This window comes from Microtus ochrogaster, chromosome 6 (assembly GCF_000317375.1).
Source record: "Microtus ochrogaster isolate Prairie Vole_2 chromosome 6, MicOch1.0, whole genome shotgun sequence".
In the NCBI taxonomy this organism is placed as follows: domain Eukaryota; kingdom Metazoa; phylum Chordata; class Mammalia; order Rodentia; family Cricetidae; genus Microtus; species Microtus ochrogaster.
Window position 1 is genome coordinate 57781223 of NC_022013.1, and position 13902 is coordinate 57795124.

General features: G+C 52.0%; 1 protein-coding gene across 2 annotated transcripts in view; it reads right to left on the minus strand.

Moving 5' to 3' along the window:
* The window catches only part of Grid1 (glutamate ionotropic receptor delta type subunit 1), a 762418-nt gene extending 748570 nt beyond the window's left edge, over positions 1-13848 (minus strand). The window contains exons 1-2 of one of the 2 annotated variants that reach the window (XM_013346867.2): positions 13606-13846; positions 11239-11394 (exon numbers count right to left, since the gene is read on the minus strand). In XM_013346867.2, coding sequence (XP_013202321.2) covers positions 11239-11394; positions 13606-13684 — 235 coding nt within the window. In that variant the 5' untranslated portion in view covers positions 13685-13846. Of the gene's footprint in view, positions 1-11238; positions 11395-13605 lie in introns of both variants that reach the window. The other variant, XM_026779664.1, reaches the window with a different exon arrangement.
* Between the last annotated feature and the right edge of the window lie 54 nt (positions 13849-13902).

Genomic DNA, 13902 nt, shown 5'->3' on the forward strand with positions numbered 1-13902 from the left:
GGGAGGGACAGCAGGAGATGGGGAGGGACAGCAGGAGATTGGGAGGGACAGCAGGAGATGGGGAGGGACACCGCAAGCAGGAGATGGGGAGGGACAACCCAGAAGGAGATGCTAACAGGGATGAGCAGGGCTTCTAGGTCGGGCCATGGCTCCAAGCCTTTGTTCTCTGTGCAATGCTCTATGCTGCCTGCAGTTGTCCAGAGACATTCACTGCACATGCAGCTCTGAGCATGATATGTAAATAGACACTTCCACCCTTCAACAGCACATGCCAAGAGCCGTGATGGAGCAAGTGCCACCCAGCTGTCTAAGTTGCTTTTCTACTGCTATGATAAAATATCATGACCAAGGTGACTTAGGGGGAAAAAGGCATTTAATTTGGGGCTCACAGCTCCAGAGGGTTAGAGTCCATGACCCATGAATGCAGGCAGCAAAGCATCTGGCCAGGAGGCAGGGTGCTGAAGCTGTAGCTGAGAGCTCATATCTTGATCCAAAAGCAGGAGGCAGAGAGAGCTAAGTAGGAAGAGCATGAGCTTTTGAAACCAAAAAAGTCCCTCTATCCCAGTGGCACGCCTCCTCCAACAAGACCGCACCTCCTAATCCTTCCCAAACAGTTCCACCAGCTGGGGACCAAGTATTCAAATCTATGAGCCTATGGGTGCCATTCTCATTTCAACCACACTAGTCCACTGCCCTCCACATCCTTTTCCAAAGGAAGATTTTGGATAGGTACCAAGTGCTACTTGGAAATGTCCATGAGGTTCTACAGTGAAATGACTGAAGTCCCAGGCTCTGCATAACTGTACCGTGTGATTCCATAGAATACACATGAGAGCATAAGGAGACAGACACAGTGCACAGACTCCACTGGGTGCAACATCACTCCTGCTGTGTCTCAAACTCTTACTGGTGCAACCCTGTAGTCTATGGTGCTGTGGTCAGTGGCCCAGTGTCAAACCACAGGGGCAGGGCCTGGACACAGCCTACAGAGCATTCCCATTCCCTTGGCCAGAGAAGGCAGCAGAGGCTCCCTTGAGGGTGAGCTGGAAGTTGGAAGGAGAGCCAGTGCTCTGAAGGCAAGGGTGAGGTTGGCCAATGTTGAAACTAACTGGGCTCTAACATAGTCGGCGTACGATCCACACTCAGAGCTAAGTGAGCAACTGCAAACACCCCAGGTGAGGGTGTTCAGCACAACCCCCTTCCTTAAAAAGTCCCAGGACCTGAAAACTAGAGACTCAGCCACAGTTGCGGCAGGAGGTGACAACGGGAACCAGCACCCGTTAAGGCTTCATCATTGTCACTAGAGTGTCCCAAAAGACAGGGATCATCTCATCTCTCTGCAGAGGTCAGGTGACTTTAGAAGGACAGTAACTATGGCTGGTCATTCCTTTCTGACAGAAATAGACCAGTTCTCTTTTCATTTGGTTCTTAAGACAACCTATTGGCCAAGGTACCACCATCCCCATTTCATAGGCAAAAGCTGCGGCTCAGCAAGTTAAGTCCCTCGACGAGTCACATCAGGACTACTGTGCTCTAAGAGGGACATTGACAAATAGCACGTCAGCAAAAGATACGCAGGTAGTACCTGCCAGGCTCCAGGGTCTGAACCAGGAAAACCTGAAAAGATCATAGTGACCGCCAGTAGATGCTCAAAAGCTGTGGCAAAAAAGACGACCTCAGCATAAACCTGGGTGGGAAATGAGCCATCACCCATCCCTGGGGGCTACAGACCATCCACTCCAAAGATGTTCTGCGCCCAACGTCTCATTTGAGAGATTCAGGCACCAAGGCCCTGGGAGGGCAGGGATGGCTGTGGTGGCTGTCACGACATGCCACAGACTGCATGTTTCAAGCACAGCAAATGTTCCCTCACAACTCTGGAGGCTCAAAGCCCAAGATCATGCCAGCATAATGTGTTCTGAGAGGGCCCTTCTCCTGGGTGGTCGATAGGCACCTCTCACCAGATCCTTACAAAACTCTTGACTTGAGTGGTTCCTCTTCTTGCAAGGCACCACAAGACACACCCAGCCCAGAGCCCAGGCCCAGGCTCAGAGCTGGGCTCAGGGCTCAGAGAGGCACCCACAGCATAAAACCTTGTCCAGCTAGACAGAAGAAAGTGTGTGACCCCAGGCCAGGAAGAGCCTAAGGGTCAGCCTCTGTAATGAGCAGGAGTCCACCACAGGAGCCAGGCCAGGGAGAAGGAGCACTCTTCCCAGATGCTGACAGTGAGGAAGTGGCCTTTACAAGGCCAGCAAGTTGACTGGTCCAAATTGGTGTTTCAGGCTTTTATTGCTCTGACAAAACACCTGGCATAGTGAGCTGAGGGAGGAAAGACTTTTTTTTTTTTTTTGGTCTATTATTTTCAAGATCTCAGTCTATGGTCACTTGGCTCTGTCTCTCCTGGGGCCATGCATGGTACGCTGAAGCATGCTGGAAGGTACTGTGTGGAAGAGCTGAGTGGCTCATCTCTAAGCAAGCAGGAGGTGGAGAAACAGGGATGGAACAAAACCTGCATCGGCAATGGCCCATCTCTCCTTCTCACCTCCTCCCATGGACACTATGCTACTGTGACTTCATCCATACTTAAGATCACAGCTCTTAAGATTCAGTCATTCTCAAAAGATAGTACACTGACAACCAAGCACCACGTATGAGCCTGGCGGGGGTGGGGGGAGTTCAGATACAAGGTTTAACATTCAAGATTCAGATCCAGACCCACCAATGCCCACCAAACGAACGTGTATCTGCCTATAGTCAGTTCCTATGGAGCCGGGACAGCCAGGCTCATACCAGCCACTCTGCACTCTGAGCAAGCGTGGCTACAGTAAGATTAAAATGTCAAGCAAAGATAGCCCAGGCCTGAACAGATGGCTCCAACCTGCCTCCATATAAGCCATGTTGTCAGCACTGACCTCCTTCCCTATTCTCCTGGGACACCCAAGCCACAAGCATTAGCCACCAGATATGGGGCAGAGGCAGTGGCCCACAAAGATGGCACAGTGTAAGGGCTAGAGCTGATCTGGGGACAGGTACAGCAGTTTTCCTTTCTCTCCAGTGGCTGCCTAGTGTCTGGCCGCTAGCATAGGCTTTTAGTACATTTCCCACCACCCTATAGCTGGTTTCTGCACCATCACCCCATCGGCCATGTGGAAAACAGAGCCACAGCTGAGCATGGATGGCAGCCCCAGTTCACCTGAAGGAGTGCTACCTGTCAGCTTCCAGGCTGCTATCTATTCTGGGATGGCGTAGAAGAGCCAAGCAGAGCACAGCTGTGAACAGGCGCAGGGCAGGTGGCGCTGCCTCTGCAGGCGCTGGCTGCCAGGGTGGGCTCTGGCTGGAAAGACAGGATGGCCATGGCCAGTGTCCCTGATGCCAGAAACCATTTAGTGATGGAAGAGAGAGTCCCAGAGAATGGAACACTGACAAGCTGTCAGAGAGGCCAGCACCCCCAGAGAAAGGGCTGTCACCGGGCAGCAGCAGGTTAATGTTAGAAGCCAACTTGACGGAATCTAGAATCACTTGGGAGATGGGCCTCTGGGCATGACTGAGAGGGACTGATTTGATTTTGTTAATTGATGTGGGGAAATCCTTTTTTAGTCGTTGGTGGGACTTGTGCTAAATAAACGAGCGAGCCAGCCAGCATGCATTTGCTGCTCTCTTCTGACACAGAGCCACGTGACTCGAGCTCCTGTCACTGTGGCCTCCCCCACCATGACGGACTGTAAAGTGTAAGCCAGAACAACCCTTTCCCCATAAGCTGACTTTGTCAATATTATAACACAGCACAGGAAAAGAGGGGACAGGCCCAAGGGCTGAGATTGTAGAAAGTCCAGTACAGGCATGTTACTGATGGTGGCCAGGCCTGAAGCAGGATCGTTTTTTCGTGTGTATTTTGTTTTGTTTTATTGTTATATAGAACTCTGCAGTTATCGTATTCATATGCCTTGAGGAATGATTCAATATAGCTGATCACACAAGGCATTACCCAAACATGTTTGTACGAGAACACTTAGCCTTCCGTGAGAATACAATGGGACTCCTTTAACTATACTCCCTGCCCTGGACGCCAGAGCTCTTGAACCTACTCTTCTTATTCAACTGGATTTATGTCTCTTTGCATCAGCATCTCTCCATCTCCTCCAACAACCTCTCACAAGCATGACCCTGGGTAGAAAATTCAAAAGAAGTTGCATCTAGGTATTGGATAAAATTGGACTAGAAATGTTTTAGAAGCAACACAGACCCAACATTTTAACTTTTGAGTCAACTCTTTTCTAGAAAGCTGAGTTGGCCAGCTTTGTGATGTGACAAAAAGCCTGGTGTAAACAGTCTAGAAGGAGTAGGGTTTGCTAGGGTCCGCAGTTGGCCTGTTGCTTTGCGGGCCTGGGTGAGGCAGCGCATCAGGCTAAGAGCACATGGTGAAGCTACTCTGCTCACCTCCTGCACATGAAGTGAAAAAGGGAGAAAGAACGGAGAGACCAGTTTTCTCTTTGAGAGCACACTCTCAAGCACTGAAGATATCCCACTTGACCCCACTTCTTACAGGTTCCACGGGCCCCCAGAAGCGCTGGGCCGATGGGGGGCATTTCCTACGCAAACTGTGAACAGGGGTGAATGACTAAGAGAAAAGACAACAGCGCTGAAAGAACAAAGTCTGGGTCCTAACCCGGCAACTACAAGATATTAACTGTCTCTCTACCCTGCCTGCTCCTGCAGGATGTGGCTTCGAGTACCGAGGGACAGTCAGAAAGGCCTCCAAGAAAATCCTGGAGAAACGGCCCCAGTGTCACTGTGTGAGCTGGAGGATGTCCACACACATGTGACTCAACAGTTGAGAGGCAGCATGGAGAGCCTCGCTAGACTGTGGCCTCCGGCTCCATACCGGCCATAACACCCTCTGACTAGCTGTCGGCTAAGACCCACATGGCAATCTGGAGATCAGGGCAGGAAAAGGGAGAAAACATGGGGAGATGGTTGGGGCACACACATAGCCTGCAAGATTAGAAAGAGTATGGACTCGCGTGCATGCCCTTAGATATGTGTGCTCACATGTATGCTGGCATGTATGTATGTGCCCATGCAATGAAATGTTCCCAGTGAACATTGGAGAATAACCCTAAAGCCTTGGAGACAAGCCCTGGAGGGATCCAGGGAGGGGATTACACAGTTTCTGGTACCTAGCCAGACTCTAACGAGGAATCTTGTGCACCTGCCGTCTTGGCACACATTTTCAGGGTTGAAGCATCACTGGAAACAGTGCTGAGGGGACAGAAAAAGTATCTCTCTCTCTCTCTCTCTAGGCCCAGGGCACCAAAGCAAGAATGAGCACAGCAAGAGCTTTAAGTAGCATAGTGGAAGGTGGGAGCTGGAGGGTGAGCCTCTGAGAAAGAGACTCCCTGGGTAGAAAGGGCACGGGGACCTACAGCGTGGCTAGTCCAATAGAAGCTTCCTTCATGCACTTCCTTAAGTACAAGCAGCTTCTTCCAGGTCCGAAGGGAGCCACATGTCATCCCAGAGCAAGGGTGAATACGTAGAGGCCCCACAGGCCCACACTGTGATACCTGCAGAACACCTCTGTGGAATGAAAATCCAGGCACGCATCCCAAGGTTGGCGAGCCAGTCTGGGTGACACTAGGGACACAGCGAGAAGGCAGCAAGCACTGCGGAAACCCGACAAGATGGAAAGAAAGCAGAGAGCCACAACACGCTCGGGACACAACAGGCACACAGAGACATCCGTGTCCTTGTCAGCAGAACTGGGACTGTGCTGGCTATATGGCACGGGAGAATATAGACTACCGATAGTTAAGTTTTCAAAACAGCTAACCTTAAAATAGGGATGTCACTCTTGATTATCCCTGGAAGAGAGATGGGGTCAGACGATATTACGTGAAAAGGAACTGGCTCACTATTGTGAGCTTTGGAGAGGGTCTTGGGGTCCAGAGCTAAGAATGAAACAGCATCGGGGACGTGGAAAAGGCAAGGACACAATTCCGTCCCAGGGTAACCAAAAGGTACCATCCTTGCCAACATCCTGGGCCTTAGCCTGATGAGTTTGTGTCAGTCTTGGGACCTGCAGAGTTATGAAATGATAAATGTGTGCTGTTTTAACCAACTAAACATGGGGTGAAAACGGTCTGTTCCGAGAGAAAACGAATACAGCTGAGTAGTGCAGTGGTGGCAGAGCCTAGACACACCTCTCTGATGGCATGGATGCCACTCTCACTAAGCGCCCCTGGCAAAGTCTTCAGTATCTTGAAGAAGATGCCCTCAGGGGATGCCAGGATGTGGCCTCAGTGAACCCTGCAGTTCTGAGCAGAAGTAAGAGAGGAAGCAGTGGTCAGCGAAGAGGCACACTAGCACAACACACCACCGGTGTGGCAAACATGAGGGCCAGGGCACCCAGGAGGAAGGTGAAGGGGTAAGCTTGCCAGACCTTCAGAAATGGCTACCTACGAATTTCTGTGTCTTTAAATCACATTCCCACATTCTGTCAACAGTAATCTATACTTAGAACACTTTAGCTTTTTTGGTTTTTTTTTTTAATGTGGTATTAAGCTTTGGGCTCAGGGCCTCACACGTAGGTGAACACCCCACCACATCCCCACTTTTGACTTTGTCTTCCCCCACTACCCCCTCTTCTCTTTTGAAACAAGCAAGGTTTCATGTAGCCCAGGCTGCCATTAAAGTCGCTTTGCAGCTGAGGATAAACTTGAACTTCCAATCCCCCTTCCCCTACCTCCCAAATGCTCGTAGTAAGGGTGTGCCTTACCACACCTGGTTTGTGTGGTGCTGAGGGTCAAACTCAGGGCTCTGGGCCTGCGAGACAAGCGCTCCAGCCACTGGGCTGCGCCCCCACCCCTTTACCTTGTCTTTTTCTTGTGCTTCTGGTAACTAAGAATATCGTCTCACATCGTTTGCTCTACCTCTCCCTTAAACTGTTATCTTTCCTTGATGTGACAGATACAGCTACAGCGTATCCAACGTCTCGCATCTTTTCCTCACAGTAAAAGATAATTCTGTAAAAGAAGACTCGGGTGCAGCCCGTTCTTTTATGCATTTACATAATCTTCTGCTTGAGCAGGCACTGAAAAACAGTACGACTTTTTCAACAAATTAGTATCTTTTTCTCCTATTTGTCTTGTAGAGCGGGTTAATGCCAACTTCAACAACCAAAGACGCAACATTTTAGAGCCTTAACTGTCCCACGGTGTTGTTTATTAATTTTAGAGCTTCATAAAGCACATATCCTACATACTATCCTAAGACAGTGCTCATAAGGAGTTTGTAGGATCATTCCGATGAGATCATAGGAATAAATCTTATGGCCAGCACATCCATCCAAGGAGTTTCTTGTTTTCTTCAGAAATACTTAAGGATGTATATCTTTGCATAAATAGTACCATTTCTGTTTTTTTTTTTTAAAAAAGTGCATGTCAGCACATGCAGGCACTAGAAGAAATGTTTACAATTGGTTCATGGAGGTTCCAGAAAAAAAGCCAATAGTATGGAGCATGAAACACAATGAAAGCCCTCATCATTCATAAATACAAAGGAAGAGAAAAGATAGAAGAAAATAATGCAGTGGGGTTCAGGAGAATCCCGCTCTGCTCCTTGCTGTTCTCCACCCCTTCCACGTTTTATGTAATGAGCATGCACTGGCCTCTTTCTTTCTCACGTTTTAAAAGTAATCCATGTTCATTGTGGCCATGCATTCCTTTTATAACTGGGGGGTTAGTAAAAGCTGAAAATGAAAAGGTCATTTAGGGTCCTCTCTCATAGCTTAGAAAACTGTGTAGTTGAAAATATCAACAGCCTGAAGAGATGCTGAGGAAAAGCCAGCCAGAGCTGGGTCAGAGAACAGGGAGGGAATTAGTGTTTACTGAACACCAACCTCAGGCCTTATACAGGCAATTTATACACGTCTCATCTCATTTAATCCTCCCAATAATCCCAGGAGGCAGAGACTACAATTATTCCCTTTTAACAGATCTAGAAACAGAAGCTCGTCACAGGGCCAAGACTCCCCCAGGTCATGCGGTGAGCGAGGCAAGCTCTCATCTTTGGGCTCCAGCAATCAGGCACCCATCTCTGGGTCGGGGTGCTGCCTCTCAAATTAAAACAAGACAGCATTGCTCCAATCTCAGATCCCTTGGGACACACTGGGCACCTGTGATAAAGACTGAATCCCAGCATGCCCTTGTTCTCCATGCAGTAAGTGTCCAAGCTATGGAGAAAAAGCTGGAGTAGCCACCCAGCAAGACCCGGCAATTACCCCCATAGAAAAGCAAGAAAGGAGACCCAATGAACTGAATGCTTGCTCCACAAGCAGTAGGCAAAGGGGAAAAGGCTGCTAAGCAATGCTCAGCTTTTCCTAAGGACTCCACCGATAGCTCCTTCCTTCCCTTGTAGGTACCCAGGAGCTATCCAAAGCCATGAGATGGATAACAAGATAGATTTCAGGCCATGCCACTCCCAAGATTGAAAGTGCATGCCAGTTTTAACCAGCATGTACCAGCTGAGCAACAGCACCTGTCCAGTGTTTCTATACAGAGAAACCAGGGACCCTCATCATCTCACTCCCTCATTCCAGATGTGCAGAAATACTCCCGTACCCTTCTGAGACTGCCAACTTACCATCCTTGGAAACAGAGACATTCTTCCAGTTACACAAATAAAGTAAGTAACAACCATTAAAAGGGGGCAGGCTGAACCAGTAAAAGGCCCTGGCTAGAGCCTTTATTGACAGGACAAAGTTGTTTTGGGGGTTTGAAGGTCAAATGGCACATAGCTGTGTTTTGTTTATTCTTCAAATTGTTCCGTTGGTTAACAAGTTAAAAACCAAATGTGACAGCCAAGTGTGGTAAAGGAGTAAGGGTCACCTATAGGCCCAGCATTCAAGAGGCTGAAACAGGAGGGCAGCCTGAGCTACACAGCAAAGCCCTGCCCGCAAGAGCATCCAGTTCTACCCTGAAGTGCAGACTGGAGGCTTCTCTTTACAAAATAGATACATGCAGAAATCTAGAACTTTTCACGCCAACAGGGCACTAATCAACCGAAGCTGTGTTACAGCTGCTCCTTGACACGAAGATGACCTCTCCTGGGGGGCGGTTCACCCATGTGTGTGCATCCGGCCCCAGGGTAGAACCCTATGTAAGAGCAGCACCGTCAGTCCCTGGGGTGCGTCTGGTAGAGATGGCTGTACTTCACTCAGGGGCACAGTGAAAGAGCAAAGGATGCCTTACACTTTTGTTTACAGCAGACAGAGAGCTGTCAGAAGCAACAGCCTTAATAGGGGTACTCCTGTCCTATAAGGGACACAGGCAGGGGCCCTGAGGAACCATGATGACAGCACACAAAAAGTCTGAGGTCAGAGGGCATCTGGAGGCAGATGGTGGGATGAGGTCACACAAGAAGGACAGGGACTCCCCCATGCCTCTACTTCAGAGGACTTAAGACAGCAGACATCTGCCAATACCAGAAGCAGCAGCTCTTACTGTTGTATGTGTATGGATGTTTTGCCTGCACATATTTAAATGCAGAAACCAGCAGAGGCCAGAAGGGGGCGTCGGATGCCCCTGGAACTGAAGTTACAGGCAGTTGTGAGCTACTATATGGGTGTTGGGAATCAAATCAGGTTCCTCTTTAAGAGCAGGAAGTGTTACTGACTACCGTATACCACATCACCAGCCCCAGCAGTTTTCGGAATAAACAGCACCAGTCACCACGACCACCATAGATCAGCACTTGGGACTGGAGATGTGAACAATTAAAACGTCCTCCATCCTTTGAGCCTTACAGTCAGGCAGTCCCTCCCCAAGGGCTGGCCACCTTTCCATCCTTTGCTGCACCTACAGCCAGGAGGCCCTCAGAGCCCTCCATGCTACAGTAAGATCCCAGCACTAGCTGTAGCCTGCATCCCTCACCGACTCACCTCATTTTTTGAAGGTACCTGGAGACTGGCAGACAGTATGCAACCCCAAGGTGACAGGAAGACCCTAGGCCCAGCAAGTCCAAGGAGAGATGGACAGCAGAGTTCTCAGTCACCCCACCCCCTCCCTACCCCACAGTCCTGCCAGTTCTGGGAAGAAGTCCCTGCATGCTGTGCTTCCAGCTGTACCCTTGTGTCCTCAGCACTTCAGGGCACTGGCGCCACAGTGGAGCCCTGCTTGTGGTAAACAAGGCAAAGAGGAAGGGAAAAGAGCGTGGCTGAGCAGCAGTAAGGTCCTTGACCGGGAATCAACAGCACTAGAGAAGGAACACTTCCAGAGCAGCCAGCCAAGGAGGAGCGGAGGGAACGCACAGGGAGGAAAAGGCAGGGGAAGCCGCTGCCACTAATGCACCCGAAGAAATCAGACAAGAGTCGCCTGCCAATGCTGAAAGCAGCGGCCCCCATTGTTTTAGGTGTATGTGTGTTTTGCCTGAACAGAGCTAAGAACACTCCACGAGTGCAGGTACCAGAGAAAGCCGGCAAAGGGTGATGGTCTCACTGGCTGCCCACCTGTTGCCCCTGCCTCGGAGTCTCAGCAAGACGACTGCAGGGAAATACAGCTGCCGCGGCCAGCCTGCTAAGATTTTTTTCCTGTCATCAGACCTAGTCCAGCTCTTCTCTTTTCCTGAGCAAACAGCGCCCACCTCCGGTCCAAGCAGCAACGCCTCCCTAGGCCCGCAACGCGGCCCGGCAAAGAAACCGGCTGCTTCACACACACAGTGGAGCCAGGCAGAGAGGAGGGAAGCCGAGGGACGCAGGGCAGAAGCTCCGAGGCCCCACAGGCTGTGCAACCGCGCCAGCCAGGCTGTGCGACTGACAGGGCTTACAGGACAAGCTCCGTGAGCCGAGCTCCTGTAGGCTGCAAGCCACAAGAGGCTTCTGGGGAGGTGCACGAGACACAGGCACGAAGACACACCCACCCACAAACACGCGAAAAACAAAGCTGACCCTGAGCCACGCGCCTGATCAGCGGCTCACACACACGCCCATTTATCCGCACAGTTCTGCCAGGAGACCCGCTTGCAGTTAAGTACATAGAGGCTTTTCGCTTGCCCTGACAGTATGGAGCCGCCCTATCTTGCTAGGCCTGGGAGGACACGCCACCACTCCTGGCATAGCAGCAGGCAGACCTGGCGCCTAGGAGATTCTGCACAACCGACTGGGTAACAACTCTGCCTGGACCCATTGCTACTCGGCCTCACTGGCTGCAGCCCAGTGACTCATGCATGGGCTCAGTGGCCACTCACCTTCCTGCACTGCCTGGAACGGGTTATTGGCCTCGATGACCTTGATGGAGTAAGTGATCTTCTCACTCTGCAGGATGTCATCATTGAGGCTCAGGTCTGATACAGCCAACTGGAACACCCTGTCGTCCTTGGCTGCGTTCTCCTCGAAGATGGCACCTGAGGGAGAAGAGGGGTCAAGACCAGGCCTGGAGAGGAACCCTTCCCACCTTACTTCCATCCTGGGATGGGGGTATTGCCTGGACCACTGGGTACCAAGTGGTGAGAGGATTGAGCTAGAATGCTTATAATGCTTTTTTTGAGACAGATTCTCCTTCCATAGGCCTAACTGGACTTGAGTTCACGGGGATCCGCCAGCCTCAGCCTTCCCAAGTAGTGTGATTCCAGGCATGCACCATCAGTCTCAGTTCAGGATTTCTGTTTTGATTGGGTAATTTAAAGACCTCCCTATGTAACCCAAACAGGATATGCTCCCCTCCCCACATCGAACACGTGCACACAGTTAACATGAGTTACACCGGCATATCCTTCACGCTACCATCAGGTCACATGTGCTTCATAACCAAAGCATCACATGCCCCAGTCATGCCCCACACAGAAGAGGTGGCATGCTGAGGTAGCCTCCCGCTCCAATGCGCCTGACATGGTCCCATAAATCCCATCCCAGGAGCCAAAGTGAATTCTCCAAGAGGAAACGTCCCCAGACCAATCCCAGTAATGAAGTGGTGCTCCTTTTTTTCTTTGCATTCCCTGATGAATGCAGAAGTGAGACTGTGGTCCACAGTTTGCTCTCCTGCACCAAGGGTTTTTTCCTTTAGGCATACACAAGGAATTGATAACCAGTATCTTGAATGGTCTAGATGTTGCATGTGTCTCTGCTCTGGTCTGTCACTTCCTCTTCCTGTATGTCTGGAGGGGTGGGGCTGTATCCTATACCCCTAAACCTTCTGATCAAGCAGTGTTGAGAGTCCCAGAAGAAACCACTCTTAAACAGTCGGTCATTCCAGAAGCAAGGATGGCTCATCCAGAGCTCCGGCTGACCTGACGCTTTCACTGATCCTGCCCTTACAGTGGAGATCAGTTGGATCTGATCTGGGATCCCCACCCCAGCCCTTTTGCCACGTGCCAAGGGTCGCCGAGGTCCTATTGCTTGGCTAATTGCTCTGGAGCTGAGAGCTGGGTAGAAGTGCTCAGCTCCTGGATTCAACACTACACCGGAGCCGCAATGCTGACCGCGAGACCCACGCTGACTCCTGGGCGGGAAGCAGGTTTGGATCCTGGCCCGGCCCCGGAGGGAAGCGCTGCAGCCCTTGGAGTAGGGACTTGGTCCCTCATCATTTCTTTCTGCCCCGCGGGTAACATCAGCCACGTTTTCTCACACCTCCCAACCCCCAGTTTGTCCCTGTTCGCTGGTCTTTCCCAACTTCCGGAAAGGCGACTGCGGAGGAGCTCCCCCAAAGCGACCACTGTCAGTCCCCCAACCATGCCCAACTTCTCTTGAGACCCCAGTCATTCTGCTCCTAACTCCCACCACTACCCCTCCTCTGATCGCCCCTGATGATGTTTTTCATCTCCTTTCTCTCCATCTATCTCTTCTTGCTCAGCGCCCCCAACCCCACGGCCCACGCTCCTTCCCTCCACCCCACCACCCAGACTGTATCTGTATGCTGGCCCCAACACTTAGACCAGGCAGAAACTCTGAAACTGTCCAAGATTGAGCTGCAGTTGTCACAACCAGAAACACACACACACACACACACCGAGAGCTACAACAGACACACACCGGGGAAACAGGCAAGCACTGTGTCCACTCTAACAGGCTGGCAGAACGCGGTAGTCGCACTAACACACTCTCGGATGGCCCCACACACCCCAACGCCCTCTCACAGTGACACCAACACCGTGCCAGGTGCACACACACTGGCACGTTGACAGCACCCAGCCACAGTCACACATGGTTCCGCTTTGGCCTCTTTGATCTTGCCCTGCCAACTTAGCTAGCCCCCAGCTCTGTTCGCCCCTGGTCCCAATGCTCAGGCTGTGCCTCAGGGCCCAGCTTGCCGACGGTCCCGCTAGGGGCACGCATCTCGACAAGCGTCTATCCCCGGGTTCCCCGCTGCCGCGGCCCTAAGTGTCGGCAGAGGCCGCGGGGCCCCCGCGCACTGGCAGGAGCCCCAGGGAGCAGCGAGGTGCCCGCAGGAGCGCCGAGCGGCAGGAGCACAGCTCCTCCGCGGGGCGGCGCGGGCCTTCAGGGGACCACCGCCTGCCGAGCCCTTCGGCCCGGGGAACCGACAAGTTTGGACGCCGCGCATCAATGTCTCTATTTGGGGGTCCCCGCCCAGCCTCGGCCCGTCCGTCCTCCGAGCTCACCGATGTGGATGATGGAGTCGGCCCGCACCGTAACGCACTGGCATATCCAGGGAAGAAGCCACAGCGTCAGCGCTTCCATGTCCCCCGGGCGCGCGGCTCATCCGCCCGGGCCCGGGGCGAGGCCGAGGGCAGCGCGGAGCGGGGAGGCGCGGGTCCCGGTGCAGTCCCGGGCCGCTCCCCGGGAGAGCCGAGCCCGCCCGTGCGTCTTCCCCCGCACTCCCGCCCCTGCGCCCTGCGCCCGCCCCAGCCCAGCCCAGCCCAGTGCTCTCGGGCTCCCGCGCCGGCTCCGGTTGCGGT